The following is a 14,777-nucleotide window of genomic DNA, read 5'->3' on the forward strand; positions in this document are numbered from 1 at the left end:
ACCCTGCCTTCCGCCCGATTGTAGCTGAGATAGGCGCCAGCGCCCCCCGCGACCCCAAAAGGGAATAAGCGGTAGAAAATGGATGGATGGATGGATATACCAAATTTTGTTGCGATGCCCCGCTGGATGCATTAAACAATGTAACAACATTTTCCAAAATAAATCAACTTAAGTTATGGAAAAAATGTAAACATGGCCCTGCCATATTTATTATTGAAGACACAAAGTGCGTTCTTTTTTTTTTTACATGCCTCAAAAACAGCAGCTTGAGGAGGTTGAAGTGGGCGGGGTCGGGCCTACCGATCTCAGGGCGGACACTCTAACCACTAGGCCACTAGTTATTGGAAGTTACCTACAGCCACAGACGGTAATAGCAATGTTTCTGATACAGCCTTAATTTAAAACCATGGCATATATTTCCTTCTGTATGCTTATTGTACTCCAATTTGTACAAGATACTAAGAGACGCTATGCTAATGGGGTGTACTTGTGTATTTTGGCGACATGTGCATCCCGATAAAATCTGCTAGAAACTTCATTCATCTTCATATCGTTCCTTTGGAGCGTGTCCTTCTTAGAGGCTGCTGTTCTGTTATATCACTTTGTACGTGTAATCAAATCTGTCCCGTTGCTACAAGTCAGCGAGACATGACCAATAGCCTAACATTGTCTCCCTGGCTCGGCACATGAAATTGGATCTTCCAAACAAAGAAACACTTCTTCTTCCCTCAGTAAAGTTGTTAATCTGCTAAACAGAACCAGTACAAATCAGAACATGTCCCTTCTTTTGTATGGAAATCTCCACAGCCCTTTTCTGGCATTTTTGGGGTAGAATCCGACGTATGGAACTTTAACCCTTCACTTATTGTGTACTGTGCTTTGGACGGTCTCCATAAGAACCACTTCCTGTCCTGTTTATCGAATCCGATGCTTCAGTTGATGAAAGAGGCTGGGAAAAATGTGTCATCTCTGGCAGATTCTTCAGATCCCTGTCATTAATGCTCCACACTGCTGCCAAGCTGCTGCTGCTACACGGGTAAACAAGCACGTTTTTCCTTCTTGAAGCTTATGACAGTGAACAGGTGGATCTGGAGAATCTTAGTTGACTCTCTAACTCACAGGCGTCCAACTCAAGGCCCGGGGGCCAGATCTGGCCAGCAAAAAAATATTGTATCTTTTCTTAGTAAATGTATTTCTTCTTTCCATTTTGACTTAGAAAATACATGCAATTATATATCTTTTAAACTTTAATCATCAATCAATCAATGTTTATTTATACAGATGTAAATCGCTAGTGTCTCAAAGGGCTGCACAAGCCACAACGACATCCTCGGTTCAGAGCCCACATAAGGGCAAGGAAAAACTCACAAGCCAGTGGGATGTCAATGTGAATGACTATGAAAAACCTTTGAGAGGACCGCAGATGTGGGTGACCTGCCCCTTTAGGGGAGACCGGATGCAATGGACGTCATCTAACATAATATTGTTAAAGTCCAGTCCAGAGTGGATCTAGCATAATAGTGAGAGTCCAGTCCATAGTGGATCTAGCATAATAGTGAGAGTCCAGTCCATAGTGGGGCCAGCAGAAGACCATCCCGAGCAAAGACGAGTCAGCAACTTTAATACTACCTAATTATTAAAATATTATACCATCGTATATTTCAAACGTTTTTTTAGTAAAATAATAATAGTACCATTGTAAGAGGGTATTTAAGCCGAACCTACCAAATTTTTGAAGAAATAAATATTTTTACATATATTAATCGCACTGGACCATAAGCCGCAAATATATACAGATACGAAATATTTTGTAAATATTTATTTATATATCTTAATTGTTTCCAGTTAAACTGCTAATCAAACAAAACCGAAGTCCTCGTTATTGACCCACTACCAGCGGAAGCTAACTCTCCAATCAGCTAAACAGACTCATTAACTCCACAGTGACATTTTTGGTGAATTCACGAAACTGAAACAATGCAAAAAGAATGCCATTGTAAGTTAAGTATACTAACACAGACACTTGTAAAAGTGTTAGCAGATTCGCTAATGCTAACAACACTAGCTTGCTTACATTTCGATAGCACCTAAAAATATGCATTAAAACCTTCCTTCAGACATCACACATAAGGCAGTTTAGTAACTATGAATTGTTTTAGTTCTATTGTAAAACTTACAAACGTTGCCTGGAGTGATGAATGAAGAATTCTTCTAAGCAGAAACGCTATGGACGAATAGTAGATGAAATGCAACATGCTTCCGGTTCAAGGGAGGAAACAGGAAGTACATTTGAAAAGTTATTGAAAAACTGAAAGGTTTGTATAGTGAAGCAAACTTCTCCACAAGAAACAATGTAACTATGAATAATGGGTTCCAGCCGAAGACAATATGAAATTCTATACAGTTCAAACAAACAATAGCAAGGGGTTGATGGATCAACTTTCTCTTTATTAAGAAGCCAAAATAACAACATTGACAAGCTGCTGTCCTGTATGCTCTGCCAGCACGCCTGCACACACAGAACTCCCTTCGGTGCCCTCACAAATGATCAGAAATGACAAAAATCCTTAACTTTAATAACCATATTATTTAGATAATTTACAAAAATAAAATCCACTTATATTAAAATGCTAACCATGGTGACAGTTTGACCTGACAATTGATTATTTATATTTACATTATTTCTAATTGCTATAATAGCTAATAAGCGCTGAGTCAAAAATCTTTAACGGTTAATTTTTATCAGAAGCTGCATTTGAAGTATCATCATGGGAGGTCAGCATTCCAGAGCTTTATCAGAATCAGACATCAGCATCAGAATCAGACATACTTTACTAATCCCCGAGGGGAAATTAAAATTTTCAGCCCAATCCCATTCAAGATCAGACAAACATTACAGGGTCTGCCAATGTCTGGCGCCCCTTGCAAAAAAGGTGAGATACAGGTAAACAAGTGGGGGGAACGGGAGAAAAAATAAATAAATAAAATAAATTCAAATAAAATATAACAAAAAAAAAGGAGAGGGGGTCCAGACTGAAGTCAAGGGAAAAAACAACTCATAGCCATAAAACACATCCCTCTTCCATGTGTGTAAGAGGGAAACATCAAACATGAAAGAAATCAAAGGAGATTAAAGACATTAAAAGAGCAGAGCTAATGCAACCAGCCACTTCTACATACAGCTATGAAAAAAAAGTAAAATAAACATATACACTGGGGTGGCCTCTGCGGTGTTCCACGCCATCGTCTGCTGGAGTGGGGGGAGCATGGCTAGAGACAGGAGCAGACCCAACAAGGCAACTAAGAGAGCCGACTCTACTCTCGGCCAGTGTCCAGTCCGCATGGATGAGCGAGGATACGTCCAAGGAGACTGAGGTGTCCGATACTTGCTCCTTCAGCCAAGACACTGTCCGCCCCGGCGCTCAGCGCCAGCTCCACAGCCCTGTCTCTTCAGCCGCATCTCCTCCAGTCTCTCCAAATTGACTCTGGTTTGGCAAAGACCCAACAGCTGGTCTCCATGGCCAAAAGGCTACCGGGAGGCAGATCCAGAAGTCCACAAAAAAGCACGGCAGAAGTCACGAAAGTGCCACCCATTGTCACACAATCCCAAAGGGTCCCGGACCAAAAGGAACAAAAAAAAAATAAATATATATATATATATAACAAGACATGAAAACAAGAGGGAAAAACAAAAAGGATGACACAAAAGCACAGAGCTACACTACAGAGGCGCTATCTTGGAAAAATAAAAAATAAAAATAAATAAACAAATAAAACTCTATCTACCTCGGCATGTGATTTAAATGTTGGTGTGAAAGTAACGTGCGTGAAAGCACACTTGCCGTGTACAATCAACTTATTAGCGCTAATAATGCTGACTCACCAGTTTGTTTCCTAACACTGTCACAACATAGCTTCTGTTGCTGCTGTGAGTTTTGCGGCACGTCGTTTTTTTTCCACATACTCAATCCATCATTTAGACAAGCGCGTGCTGCCAAGCCAATACCGTAGCTGTAAACGTTAGCTGTTTACCTTTGTCGTCAGGTGGGTCGTGGGGTGTGTGTTTTGGATGAGCGCTAGCAGTGACAGCGCAAGACAAAAACATAAGAGACATCACCCAAAGGCATGCAAGGCGGCTTTAGGGATTACTTTTTCCATTGCCGCTTGCCTTCATGCGAGGCTATCTGGCCAAGCTTCATTAGTGATGAGAAATAGTGGATGGATAGGTTGCACATCGCTCATCTTCACGGGTTTGTGTGTGGTCCTGAGTTTGAACACGTACAGTAGAGTACAGCACAATATATGTATGTGACTGTGTAAATGAGATTGATACGAGTGTATTCTGTTGGTTAACGGCGGCCCTTGAGGAGCCTCTCCCTCAGGCAGGACTCTGCCGCGCTCTGTTTGCGTGCCAGCGAGGAGGCGCTGCACGGCGTCTGAGGCTAAATTTAGCCGCGCCGTTTTCAGACAGAATGATGTCATCGCCGAGCCCATGCGCCGCCTAACAATGGCGCGTCTCCTTCCAATAACCTGATTGATATGAGCCAATATCAGAGTGTAAAACAGGGGTCTCAAACTCAATTCACCTGGGGGCCAGTGGATGCAGAAACTGGGTGTTGGCTGGGTCACAAGAAAATATTTCTCCCAAAAAATCGAACATGCACTTTTCAAAGAATTCACCTTCTTTGAATGGCTTTCCCACCATAGCATCATACTTGCCGACCCTCCCAATTATTCCGGGAGATTCCCGAGTTTCGGTGAACCTCCCGACAATCTCCCGGGGCAATCATTCTACCAGATTTGTCCCGATTTTCACCTGGCCAACATTATTAAGGGCGTGATGTGTTAGCACTTCCTTTATCATCCTCTGCAATATGTCATTGCGTGCGCCTTATCATCAAACAAACAGCATGCCAGCCCATGCCACATGTGGTATGAAGCTTCCGCAGACGCACATAAGTGACTGCAAGACGTAATTGATCAACAGCTATACAGGTCACACTGAGGGTGGTCGTATAAACAACTTCAACACTGTTACAAATATGCGTCAAACTGTGAACCCACACAAAACGAAAATGACAAACAGATTTTGGGAGAACATCCGCACCGTAACCCAACATAAACACAACAGAAGAAATACCCAGAACTCCTTCTTGCAGCCCTAACTCTTCTTGGCTACAATATACACCACCTCAACCGGCGCACGGAGGGGGGTGTTAATATGTGGGGGGCGGGGTTGGGGGTTGGGGGTCGGGATTTGGTGGTAGCGGGGGTGTATATTGTAGCCCAAAAGAGTTAGGGCTGCTTAATATTCTGGGTATTTGTCATGTGTTTATGTTGTGTTACAGTGCGGATGTTCTCCCAAAATGTGTTTGTAATTCTTGTTTGGTGTGGGTTCACAGTGTGGCGCATATTTGTAACAGTGTTAAAGTTGTTTATACGGCCACCCTCGGTGTAACTTGTATGGCTGTTGATCAAGTATGTCTTGCAGTTGGTTACGTGTGAGTTCATCAGCTAGATTCAACATGTTGCTGTAATGCCACGCTGTTTGTGCATGTTGTAGAGGGCATTAAATGCAGTGCCGTTACGGCATTCCCTGGACTTTGTTCATTGGGTGAAAGTCTACAGGAATTCAGGAGAAAGATTTCCCTGAAATTCGATAATCTCCCGGAAAATCGTGAGGATTGGCAAGCATGATGCTGTCAAGCGCCATTCATTTAAAACCCACGGGCCGCACTAGCGATAAATTTACATATCGAGGTGCGGGCCGCAAATCAACGTCTCGCTTGCCGCAATTCGCCCGTGGGCCGCGTGTTTGAGACCCCTGGTGTAAAACAACTTGCACTGAGCCTAGTCGATAAAATTCGCTGCACCTCGCTGATACATGTCAAACTACTTCCATGACGTAAATGAACGCCATACCCACAACACCAGGGGGAGCTCCAAAAACCACGTTAAACCCAGATTCCGATCCAACAAAGGTCTTAAGTCATTCTACTTCTATGCCACATCAATATGGAATGCACTCCCAAAAGGTGTAAAAGAAAGTGCATCTCTACCCTCGTTCAAAACCGCAGTAAAAGAAGACCTCCAGCAAACTACAACCCCAGACTAACACAATCCGTCCTCCACATCCCACCTCCCCAGATTGTAAATATTTAAATGTAAATAATCAAATTTATACACCGCATTTTTTGTATTATAAGTCGCACCTGCCGAAAATACACGATAAAGAAGGTAAAAAACATATAAAAGTTGCACTGGAGTGTAAGTCGGAATTTTTGGGGAAATGTATTTGATAAAACCCAACACCAAGAATAGACATTTGAAAGGCAATTAAAAAAAAAAAAGAATAGTGAACAACAGGCTGAATAAGTGTACGTTATAAGACTCATAAATAACCAACTGAGAAGGTGCCTGTAATGTTAACGTAACATATTATGGTAAGAGTCATTCAAATAACTATAACGTATAGAACATGGGTGTCAAACTCTGGCCCGCGGGCCAAATTTGACCCGCCGTGTAGTTTCATTTGGCCCTTAAGGCAATATCAAATTAACGTTAGAGCTGGCCCGCCGGTACTATACAGCAGCGGTGCCAACCCTCCCGATTTTCCCGGAAGACTCCCGAATTTCAGTGCCCCTCCCGAAAATATCCCGGGGCAACCATTATCCCGATTTCCACCCGTACAACAATATTGGGGGCGTGCCTTAACGGAACTGTCTTAAGCGTCCCTTACAACCTGTCGTCACGTCTGCCTTTCCTCCTTACTAACAGCGTGCCGGCCCAGTCACATAATATATGTGGCTTTTACACACACGTAAGTGAATGCAAGGCATACATGATCAGCAGCCATACAGGTCACACTGAGGGTGGCCGCATAAACAACATTAACACTGTTACAAATATGCGCCACACTGTGAACCCACACCAAACAAGAATGTCAAACACATTTTGGGAGAACATCTGCACCGTAACACAACATAAACACAACAGAACAAATACCCAGAAGCCCTTGCAGCACTTACTCTTCCGGGATGCTACAATATACACACCCCCGCTACAAACTCTGCCCACCTGAGCCCCGACATTAATGAACTAGCATCCAAGAAAAGATGCCATGGCTTGGTCATATCTGATTAGATCAGTGTGTTGCAAATTGAGCGATAAAAAGGCCTGAATGGTTGATTTATTCATTATTTTATTAAAAAAAATGATTAGCCTGTGGAATAAGTTAATATTGATATTCAACTCAGAAGGCTGCAAATAGAAAAGAGGCATTCAATTTTTTATTTACATTTTATTTAATATACCATTGATGTTTTTTCGGTTGTTTTTTGAAAGTTGATTTTGCACAATCAAGTTATATAAGCGTTGCTTGTTCCATATTCAGTGTTAAAGCAAATCAGTGTAGCAAATTGAGCAATAATTAACGTTTTATTCAGGCACATTCTCTTGCTACTTCAAGGCTTGAATGTTTGATTCATTCATTATTGTTATTTTTTATTTTCAAATTAATTATTAGCCTGTAGAAAAAGTTTATTTTGATATTTACCTCAGAAGGCTGCAAATAGAAAAGAGGCATTCAATTTTTATTTACATTTTATTTGATACGCCATTGATATTTTTGTAATTATTATTATTATTATTTGAGACTCAGTTTTGCATGTCACTATAAAGTTATATAAGCCTTGCTTGTTCAATATTCAATGCAAAACTTGTTTGGGTGCCTATTACAAGGTTAATGTGTTCAACCTTGGCCCGTGGCTTTGTTAAGTTTTACATTTTGGCCCACTCTATATTTCAGTTTGACACCCCTGGTATAGAACATGCTATACTTTTACCAAACAATCTGTCACTCCTAATTGCTAAAACCCATGAAATCTTATACGTCTGGTCTCTTACGTGAATGAGCTAAATAATATTATTTGATATTTTACGGTAATGTGTTGATAATTTCACACATAAGTCGCTCCTTAGTATAAGTCGCGCCCCCGGCCAAACTATGAAAAAAACTCCGACTTATAGTCCGAAAAATACGGTACTTGTTCTTATGCTTTCTGAGCTCACTATCTTCACATCTCGCTGTACATATCCTACCAAGTCAGACCTACACTGTTTCAATTTCCATTTCTTAGCTGATATAATTGTTGAGTGCTGCTATCAAATAATGTAAATAATATAAATAATTCAATGTATATACTCTGATGATTAACTTGTGTGATGACTGTATTATGCTGATAGTATATATTTATACCATGAATTGATTAACGTGGACCCCGACTTAAACAAGTTGAAAAACTTATTCGGGTGTTACCATTTAGTGGTCAATTGTACGGAATATGTACTGTACTGTGCAATCTACTAATAAAAGTCTCAATCAGTCAAAAAAAAAAATGTTGGCGTTCCCCCTTCCCAACCTCTTGCCACCGACAGCTCGCGTGTGTTTTGCTTTTAACACTCAGGCAAGAGAGTGCTGCAAAGGAAAACACTGAGACAGTGCTCGTCACATCTTTCACCTCACTAAAACATATGTACTGTCAAAACTCGGACTAAGGAACAAGCTTACTGCGAGGCTTTCGCAGCTCGCTGCGATGAATGTTCTCCCGGGGTGCAAAATGATTTGACTGGTCACGACGTGAAGGTAAATACATGATTTAATTATACTATAAAAGGAACAAACAAAAAGCGTGCACAAGGCGGATAACAAACTTGGCTAAGAAAACAAAATCTAGCACGAAGGCAGAACTATGGACATAAAAACAAAAACACTTATTGTGGCGTGAAAAAACGAACATGGAACAATGTCAGTGGTATCAGGAGTATATCAAGAGTGACATCGCCAGGCTGACTACCTGGCAACTCCATCCATCCATCCATCCATCCATTTTCTACCGCTTATTCCCTTTTGGGGTCGCGGGGGGCGCTGGCGCCTATCTCAGCTACAATCGGGCGGAAGGCGGGGTACACCCTGGACAAGTCGCCACCTCATCGCAGGGCCAACACAGTTCAATCAATCAATCAATGTTTATTTATATAGCCCCAAATCACAAATGTCTCAAAGGACTGCACAAATCATTACGACTACAACATCCTCGGAAGAACCCACAAAAGGGCTGGGAAAACTCACACCCAGTGGGCAGGGAGAATTCACATTCAGTGGGACGCCAGTGACAATGCTGACTATGAGAAACCTTGGAGAGGACCTCAGATGTGGGCAACCCCCCCCCCTCTAGGGGACCGAAAGCAATGGATGTCGAGCGGGTCTAACATGATACTGTGAAAGTTCAATCCATAGTGGCTCCAACACAGCAGTTAGACAAACAACTTTCACACTCACATTCACACACTAGGGCCAATTTAGTGTTGCCAATCAACCTATCCCCAGGTGCATGTCTTTGGAAGTGGGAGGAAGCCGGAGTACCCGGAGGGAACCCACGCATTCACGGGGAGAACATGCAAACTCCACACAGAAAGATCCCGAGCCTGGATTTGAACCCAGGACTGCAGGAACTTCATATTGTGAGGCAGACGCACTAACCCCTCTTCCACCGTGAAGCCCTACCTGGCAACTATGGCTTAAATAATACAGACATGATTAGTGACAGGTGCTTGAATCCGAACACATGACAGGTGAAACTAATGGTTTTCATGGTGACAAAACAAGAGTGCACAAAGAGTCCAAAAACCAACAAAACATGATCAATCACAAAGACATGACATGTACAGTCGTGATCAAAAGTTTACGTACACTTGTAAAGAACATACTTGTGACCAAAAAGTATGTGCACCAATCACTCTATCACAAAAAAATAAGACTTGTAAAAATGATTGGAAACTCGAGAGAGCCATGGCCAAACAGCTCAATTTTTGTTTCATCTGACCACATAACTTTTCTCCAGAAGGTCTTATCTTTGTCCATGTGATGTCAGATGAAACAACAAATTGAGCTGTTAGGCCACAATACCCAGCAATATGTTTGGAGGACCGTTTTTGTCGGATTTCAGTTGTGATCAAAAATGGAATCAGTCAATGATTTTTAAAATGTGAAATATCAGTATCAGCATTGATATGACCTATACTTCCCCTGTAACCACTCACATTTGTAAAATCGCCCAAAACCAATGTAAAATATCAAACGACCGAAGAAAAAGTTATTATTATATTTTAACAGGAGTGCAGATTTAACCACGTGATGACGGAAAGTAACCAGATATTTGCAATAAATGAACAAGTACATAAATAATAGTTTCAACAAGATAATACAACCAGAACTGATGAAATATGTTACCATATTAACCAACAGCTAAATTAGGAGACTTTGTAACCCATTTTAAAATGATTCTATTACAATGTATATGCCAAATACCGCAATATCCGGACTATTGGGTGCACTTAAAATCCTTTTAACATTGCGCCTTATAACCCGGTACGGTGCGCCTTATGTACGGAATAATTCTGGTTTGGCTTACCGTCCTCAAAACTATTTTATTTGGTACATGGTGTAATGATAAGTGTGACCAGTAGATGGCAGTCAAACATAAGAGATACACGTAGACCGCACTACGATGGCAATATGACTTAAGTAAACAACACCAAAATGTAATATGTTCAATTGAAAATATAGAACATTACACATGGCGCTCAAAAATCTATCAAAATGTTTTAGTACGACTTTGGTAAGCTATGAAGCCGCAGATATGGTGTGTGTATAGGGTAAGACACATTATCATCCGTCTTGTTTCGCAATAGATAGATAGATAGTACTTTATAATATTATGCAAAAGCAACTTTTCTTACCTTTTGGTACCTTCTGATCTATATTTGGTGGTGTATATAGTTGGTGAAGCATATGAGCGCAAAAAACTGAGGTATGCGGACATAATCGGTTGCAGAGGCTTCGTTACTACATCCACAACCAAGCTTCTGAAAGGAGTGGGATTGCGAGGTCAGGCCTTCCGGCAGGCTGTGAAATCGCTGTCAGATGCTGCTGAACGAAGTAGCAGATGGATATGGATCAGAGAAAAGGACCCAAACTGGGCTGCTAAATGACATCTAGGGGTAAAGGCCGAGGGAGGCACACCTGGGACGCCAGATGTCGCCGTTGAGCCCTCCGGAGGTGTCGTGGGCCTATCAACGAAATACCAATGAAGGAGGGTACCCACCTCAAGACCCCAGTGAAGCTTTTGCCGCTAACCCCCCACACCCCCACTCAATACTGAGTGCTGATAAATCTGAGAGATTGTACTATCTAGTCCTATGAGCTCAACTGGGATCTGCATAAATCCTGAAAAATTGCGCGGGTCCGCCCTTGCAGTCCGTGGCGTCGATAAGCTTCTTCTTTTTCCTCTATCTTCTTGTTATGGTACGTTCAACTTTCGATGTTGCCATTTCTAATATAAAATAGTGTAAAGTTCTTACTTATATCTGTCAGTAAACTCGCCATGAAAGCGCTAAAACATACTGGTGTAGTGAGTTTATATTATTTACCCAAGAAACTTTAGTTATTAGAAAGTTCCGTTTTTTCATGGAACACATTTCCGGTGTTGTTATTTCTGGATGAGGAGATGCTGCTTCGTTATTGACTGAAGTCTGAATGTGGTTAAATAAGTTGGCTCCATCTTTTGACAATTCTTCCACTCCTGTCCTTGCACGCTACACCGCTACAACAAAAATGACGGAAAGAAGACGCTGCCGAAGGTGAGCCTCGTAAATAAGACCGCTCACAAAACGGCGCATCCTGAAGCGACTGTCAGAAAGGGACAAGCGGTAGAAAAAGGATGGATAAGTGTGCAAAACGGGAAAATAAGTGCTCTAAAATGGTCGGATCTCTCGTTGAGGTGGTTCACTCAGGTCAGCCAAATTTTAGAACTGTCTGCATTACTTTATTTACAATAAATGAATAATCGATTATTGATGTTTACTAATCGATTTTGCAATCGCCCATGTACAAATTGCAATGCAATTAATTGCAGTGAATTAAAATTAAGTGCATGATTAAAATTACTTTTGAAAAAAAAACCAAAATGTTGATACTGATGCAATTGTATTGCTAGAATATCATAGGGGGACATTTGTTGATGTTTTACTTCATTTATTTGATCAAAACGGGCTAACAGTTTTATCTGAAGTACGGACCGTTGGTGTATTTTCAAGTGAAATTTACAAGCGTGCATACCAATTGGAGTCTCGTCCCTCATCAGATTTGCATTCAGTTAACCCACTTACTTCTGGCCTGCAGAGGACGTAAATAATGCAACTTCCTGTGACCCATGTGACTCCCTGAATATTCCAACATTTTCAAAATGGGTTAATATTTTATGGTAACGGGACTGAGTGCAGACCTAGGGACAACACTGCAATGTGAATTTCAACTACTTTTGTGTGTGTATGTATATATATATATACTGTATGTATATATATATATATAGGGACAAAAAAGTATTTAGTCAGCCAGCGATTGTGCAAGTTCTCCCACTTAAAATGATGACAGAGGTCTGAAATTTTCATCGTAGGTACACTTCAACTGTGAGAGACAGAATGTGAAAAAAAATCCAGGAATTCACATAGTAGGAATTTTAAAGAATTTATTTGTAAATTATGGTGGAAAATAAGTATTTGGTCAACGATTCAAAGCTCTCACTGATGGAAGGAGGTTTTGGCTCAAAATCTCACGATACATGGCCCCATTCATTCTTTCCTTAACACGGATCAATCGTCCTGTCCCCTTAGCAGAAAAACAACCCCAAAGCATGATGTTTCCACCCCCATGCTTCACAGTAGGTATGGTGTTCTTGGGATGCAACTCAGTATTCTTCTTCCTCCAAACACGACGAGTTGAGTTTATACCAAAATGGATAAATGCATGATACAGCAGAGGATTGGGAGAATGTCATGTGGTCAGATGAAACCAAAATATAACTTTTCGGTATAAACTCAACTCGTCGTGTTTGGAGGAAGAAGAATACTGAGTTGCATCCCGAGAACACCATAACTACTGTGAAGCATTGGGGTGGAAACATCATGCTTTGGGGCTGTTTTTCTGCTAAGGGGACAGGACGATTGATCCGTGTTAAGGAAAGAATGAATGAGATTTTGAGCCAAAACCTCCTTCCATCAGTGAGAGCTTTGAATAGTTGACCAAATACTTCTTTTCCACCATAATTTACAAATAAATTCTTTAAAATTCATTCAATGTGAATTCCTGAATTTTTTTTCACATTCTGTCCCTCACAGTTGAAGTGTACCTATGATGAAAATTACAGACCTCTGTCATCATTTTAAGTGGGAGAACTTGCACAATCGGTGGCTGACTAAATACTTTTTTGCCCCACTGTATATATATGTATATAAAATAAATAAATAAAAATGTGTAAAGAAAAATATGCATTTTGTATGAACGTGTATGATGATACATTATTATATTTTATGGCAAACATTTTTTTATGATAGTTAATGTAGTTAAAATTCCTCTTTTGAACAGTATTCCGAGTAATTTTAACATGCATTTTTGCATGTTATTTCCTGGGGAGGCAAACGGCACCAACTGGTTGGACTTGGTCCAGTGAGGGGCGTGGTGCTGATGCTGCTCAGTCAGCATGCTGTTGGGTGTGTCCTCTCCGCCCTTTTACATGTGCTTCACTCATACTTACGTCTTAATCCGCTGCTCCCCCCCCACCTCATAAAAAATGCCATTGATTATTTCAAAGACACGCCGTCCCTTCCACCGATGTCAGCCATTGTTCTTGCGGCGGGTGTGAGGATGTGGCCTGCTGCAGTGTGAGGTTCTCTGCATCAGCACCCTCCCTCCCCGCCTCATCCTCGCTCTCATCGCTCTCACACCGCCTCTCTTCCGCCCCCGCCCCTCCCCGTGCAGACCAGGCAGCATGCTGGGCTCTTTGTGCATGCGCAGGGCACACGGAGGAAGCTGCAAGGTGACTGAGGCGATGGAGAGGCAGCGACGGCTCACACAAAGTGATGATGATCCATATCTCGTCTCTCATCTGTCTCCCCCTCTTCCCTCCTAGACCGAGGTGGACCGCCTGCCCCGCTTGCAGCGCCTCTTTCTCAGCTGCAACAACATCACCAGGTAAGATCTTCCACAACCTTAACCCTCCTCCACCCCTCCTCGGGACACTTTCACATCCCTTTCCTCTCCTGGTGTTAATAACCTGCAGGGACGCAGGTGAATGTACATTAAAAAAAAGAAAATACCCCGGAGGTGTGACATTCCCTAAAAAGTTGTAGACAGATTTATAGGTTGAAGGAGTTCATGCACTAGCAAAGAACCTTGTTTTTGTGCAGACATCAGTCATCTTCCACACGCCCTCCCCAGCAGCTTCAGTCTTGATCTGTGAGCCAAGCACAAACAATCAAGACGTCCTGACGCTAACTTGTTAAAGCAGCGTAGCTAGCCTTGCTAGCCTGAGGGGGGAAGAGGAAGGCGAGAGGGTGGCCTTCTTGAACTACTTTCATACCATTAGGTTCACCTATGTTCGAAACATCATCCAATTCTGATTCTTTGCGTTGAAATATATTGTTCATTCACCTTTAGTGCTTATAAGAAATCACTTGCACTTTGTTGCTAGGTAGAAATCTATCCATCCATCCATCCATTTTCTACCGCTTATTCCCTTTCGGGGTCGCGGGGGGCGCTGGCGCCTATCTCAGCTACAATCGGGCGGAAGGCAGGGTACACCCTGGACAAGTCGCCACCTCATCGCAGGGCCAACACAGATAGACAGACAACATTCACACTCACATTCATACACTAGGGC

General features: G+C 41.9%; 1 protein-coding gene across 2 annotated transcripts in view; it reads left to right on the plus strand.

Moving 5' to 3' along the window:
* Positions 1-14,777, plus strand: part of LOC133536235 (leucine-rich repeat-containing protein 49) — a 98,598-nt gene that overhangs the window by 20,798 nt on the left and 63,023 nt on the right. For both annotated transcript variants that reach the window (XM_061876615.1, XM_061876621.1), the window contains exon 9: positions 14,028-14,089. In XM_061876615.1, coding sequence (XP_061732599.1) covers positions 14,028-14,089 — 62 coding nt within the window. The remainder of the gene's footprint in view (positions 1-14,027; positions 14,090-14,777) is intronic.

This window comes from Nerophis ophidion, linkage group LG02 (genome assembly GCF_033978795.1).
Source record: "Nerophis ophidion isolate RoL-2023_Sa linkage group LG02, RoL_Noph_v1.0, whole genome shotgun sequence".
NCBI lineage: Eukaryota > Metazoa > Chordata > Actinopteri > Syngnathiformes > Syngnathidae > Nerophis > Nerophis ophidion.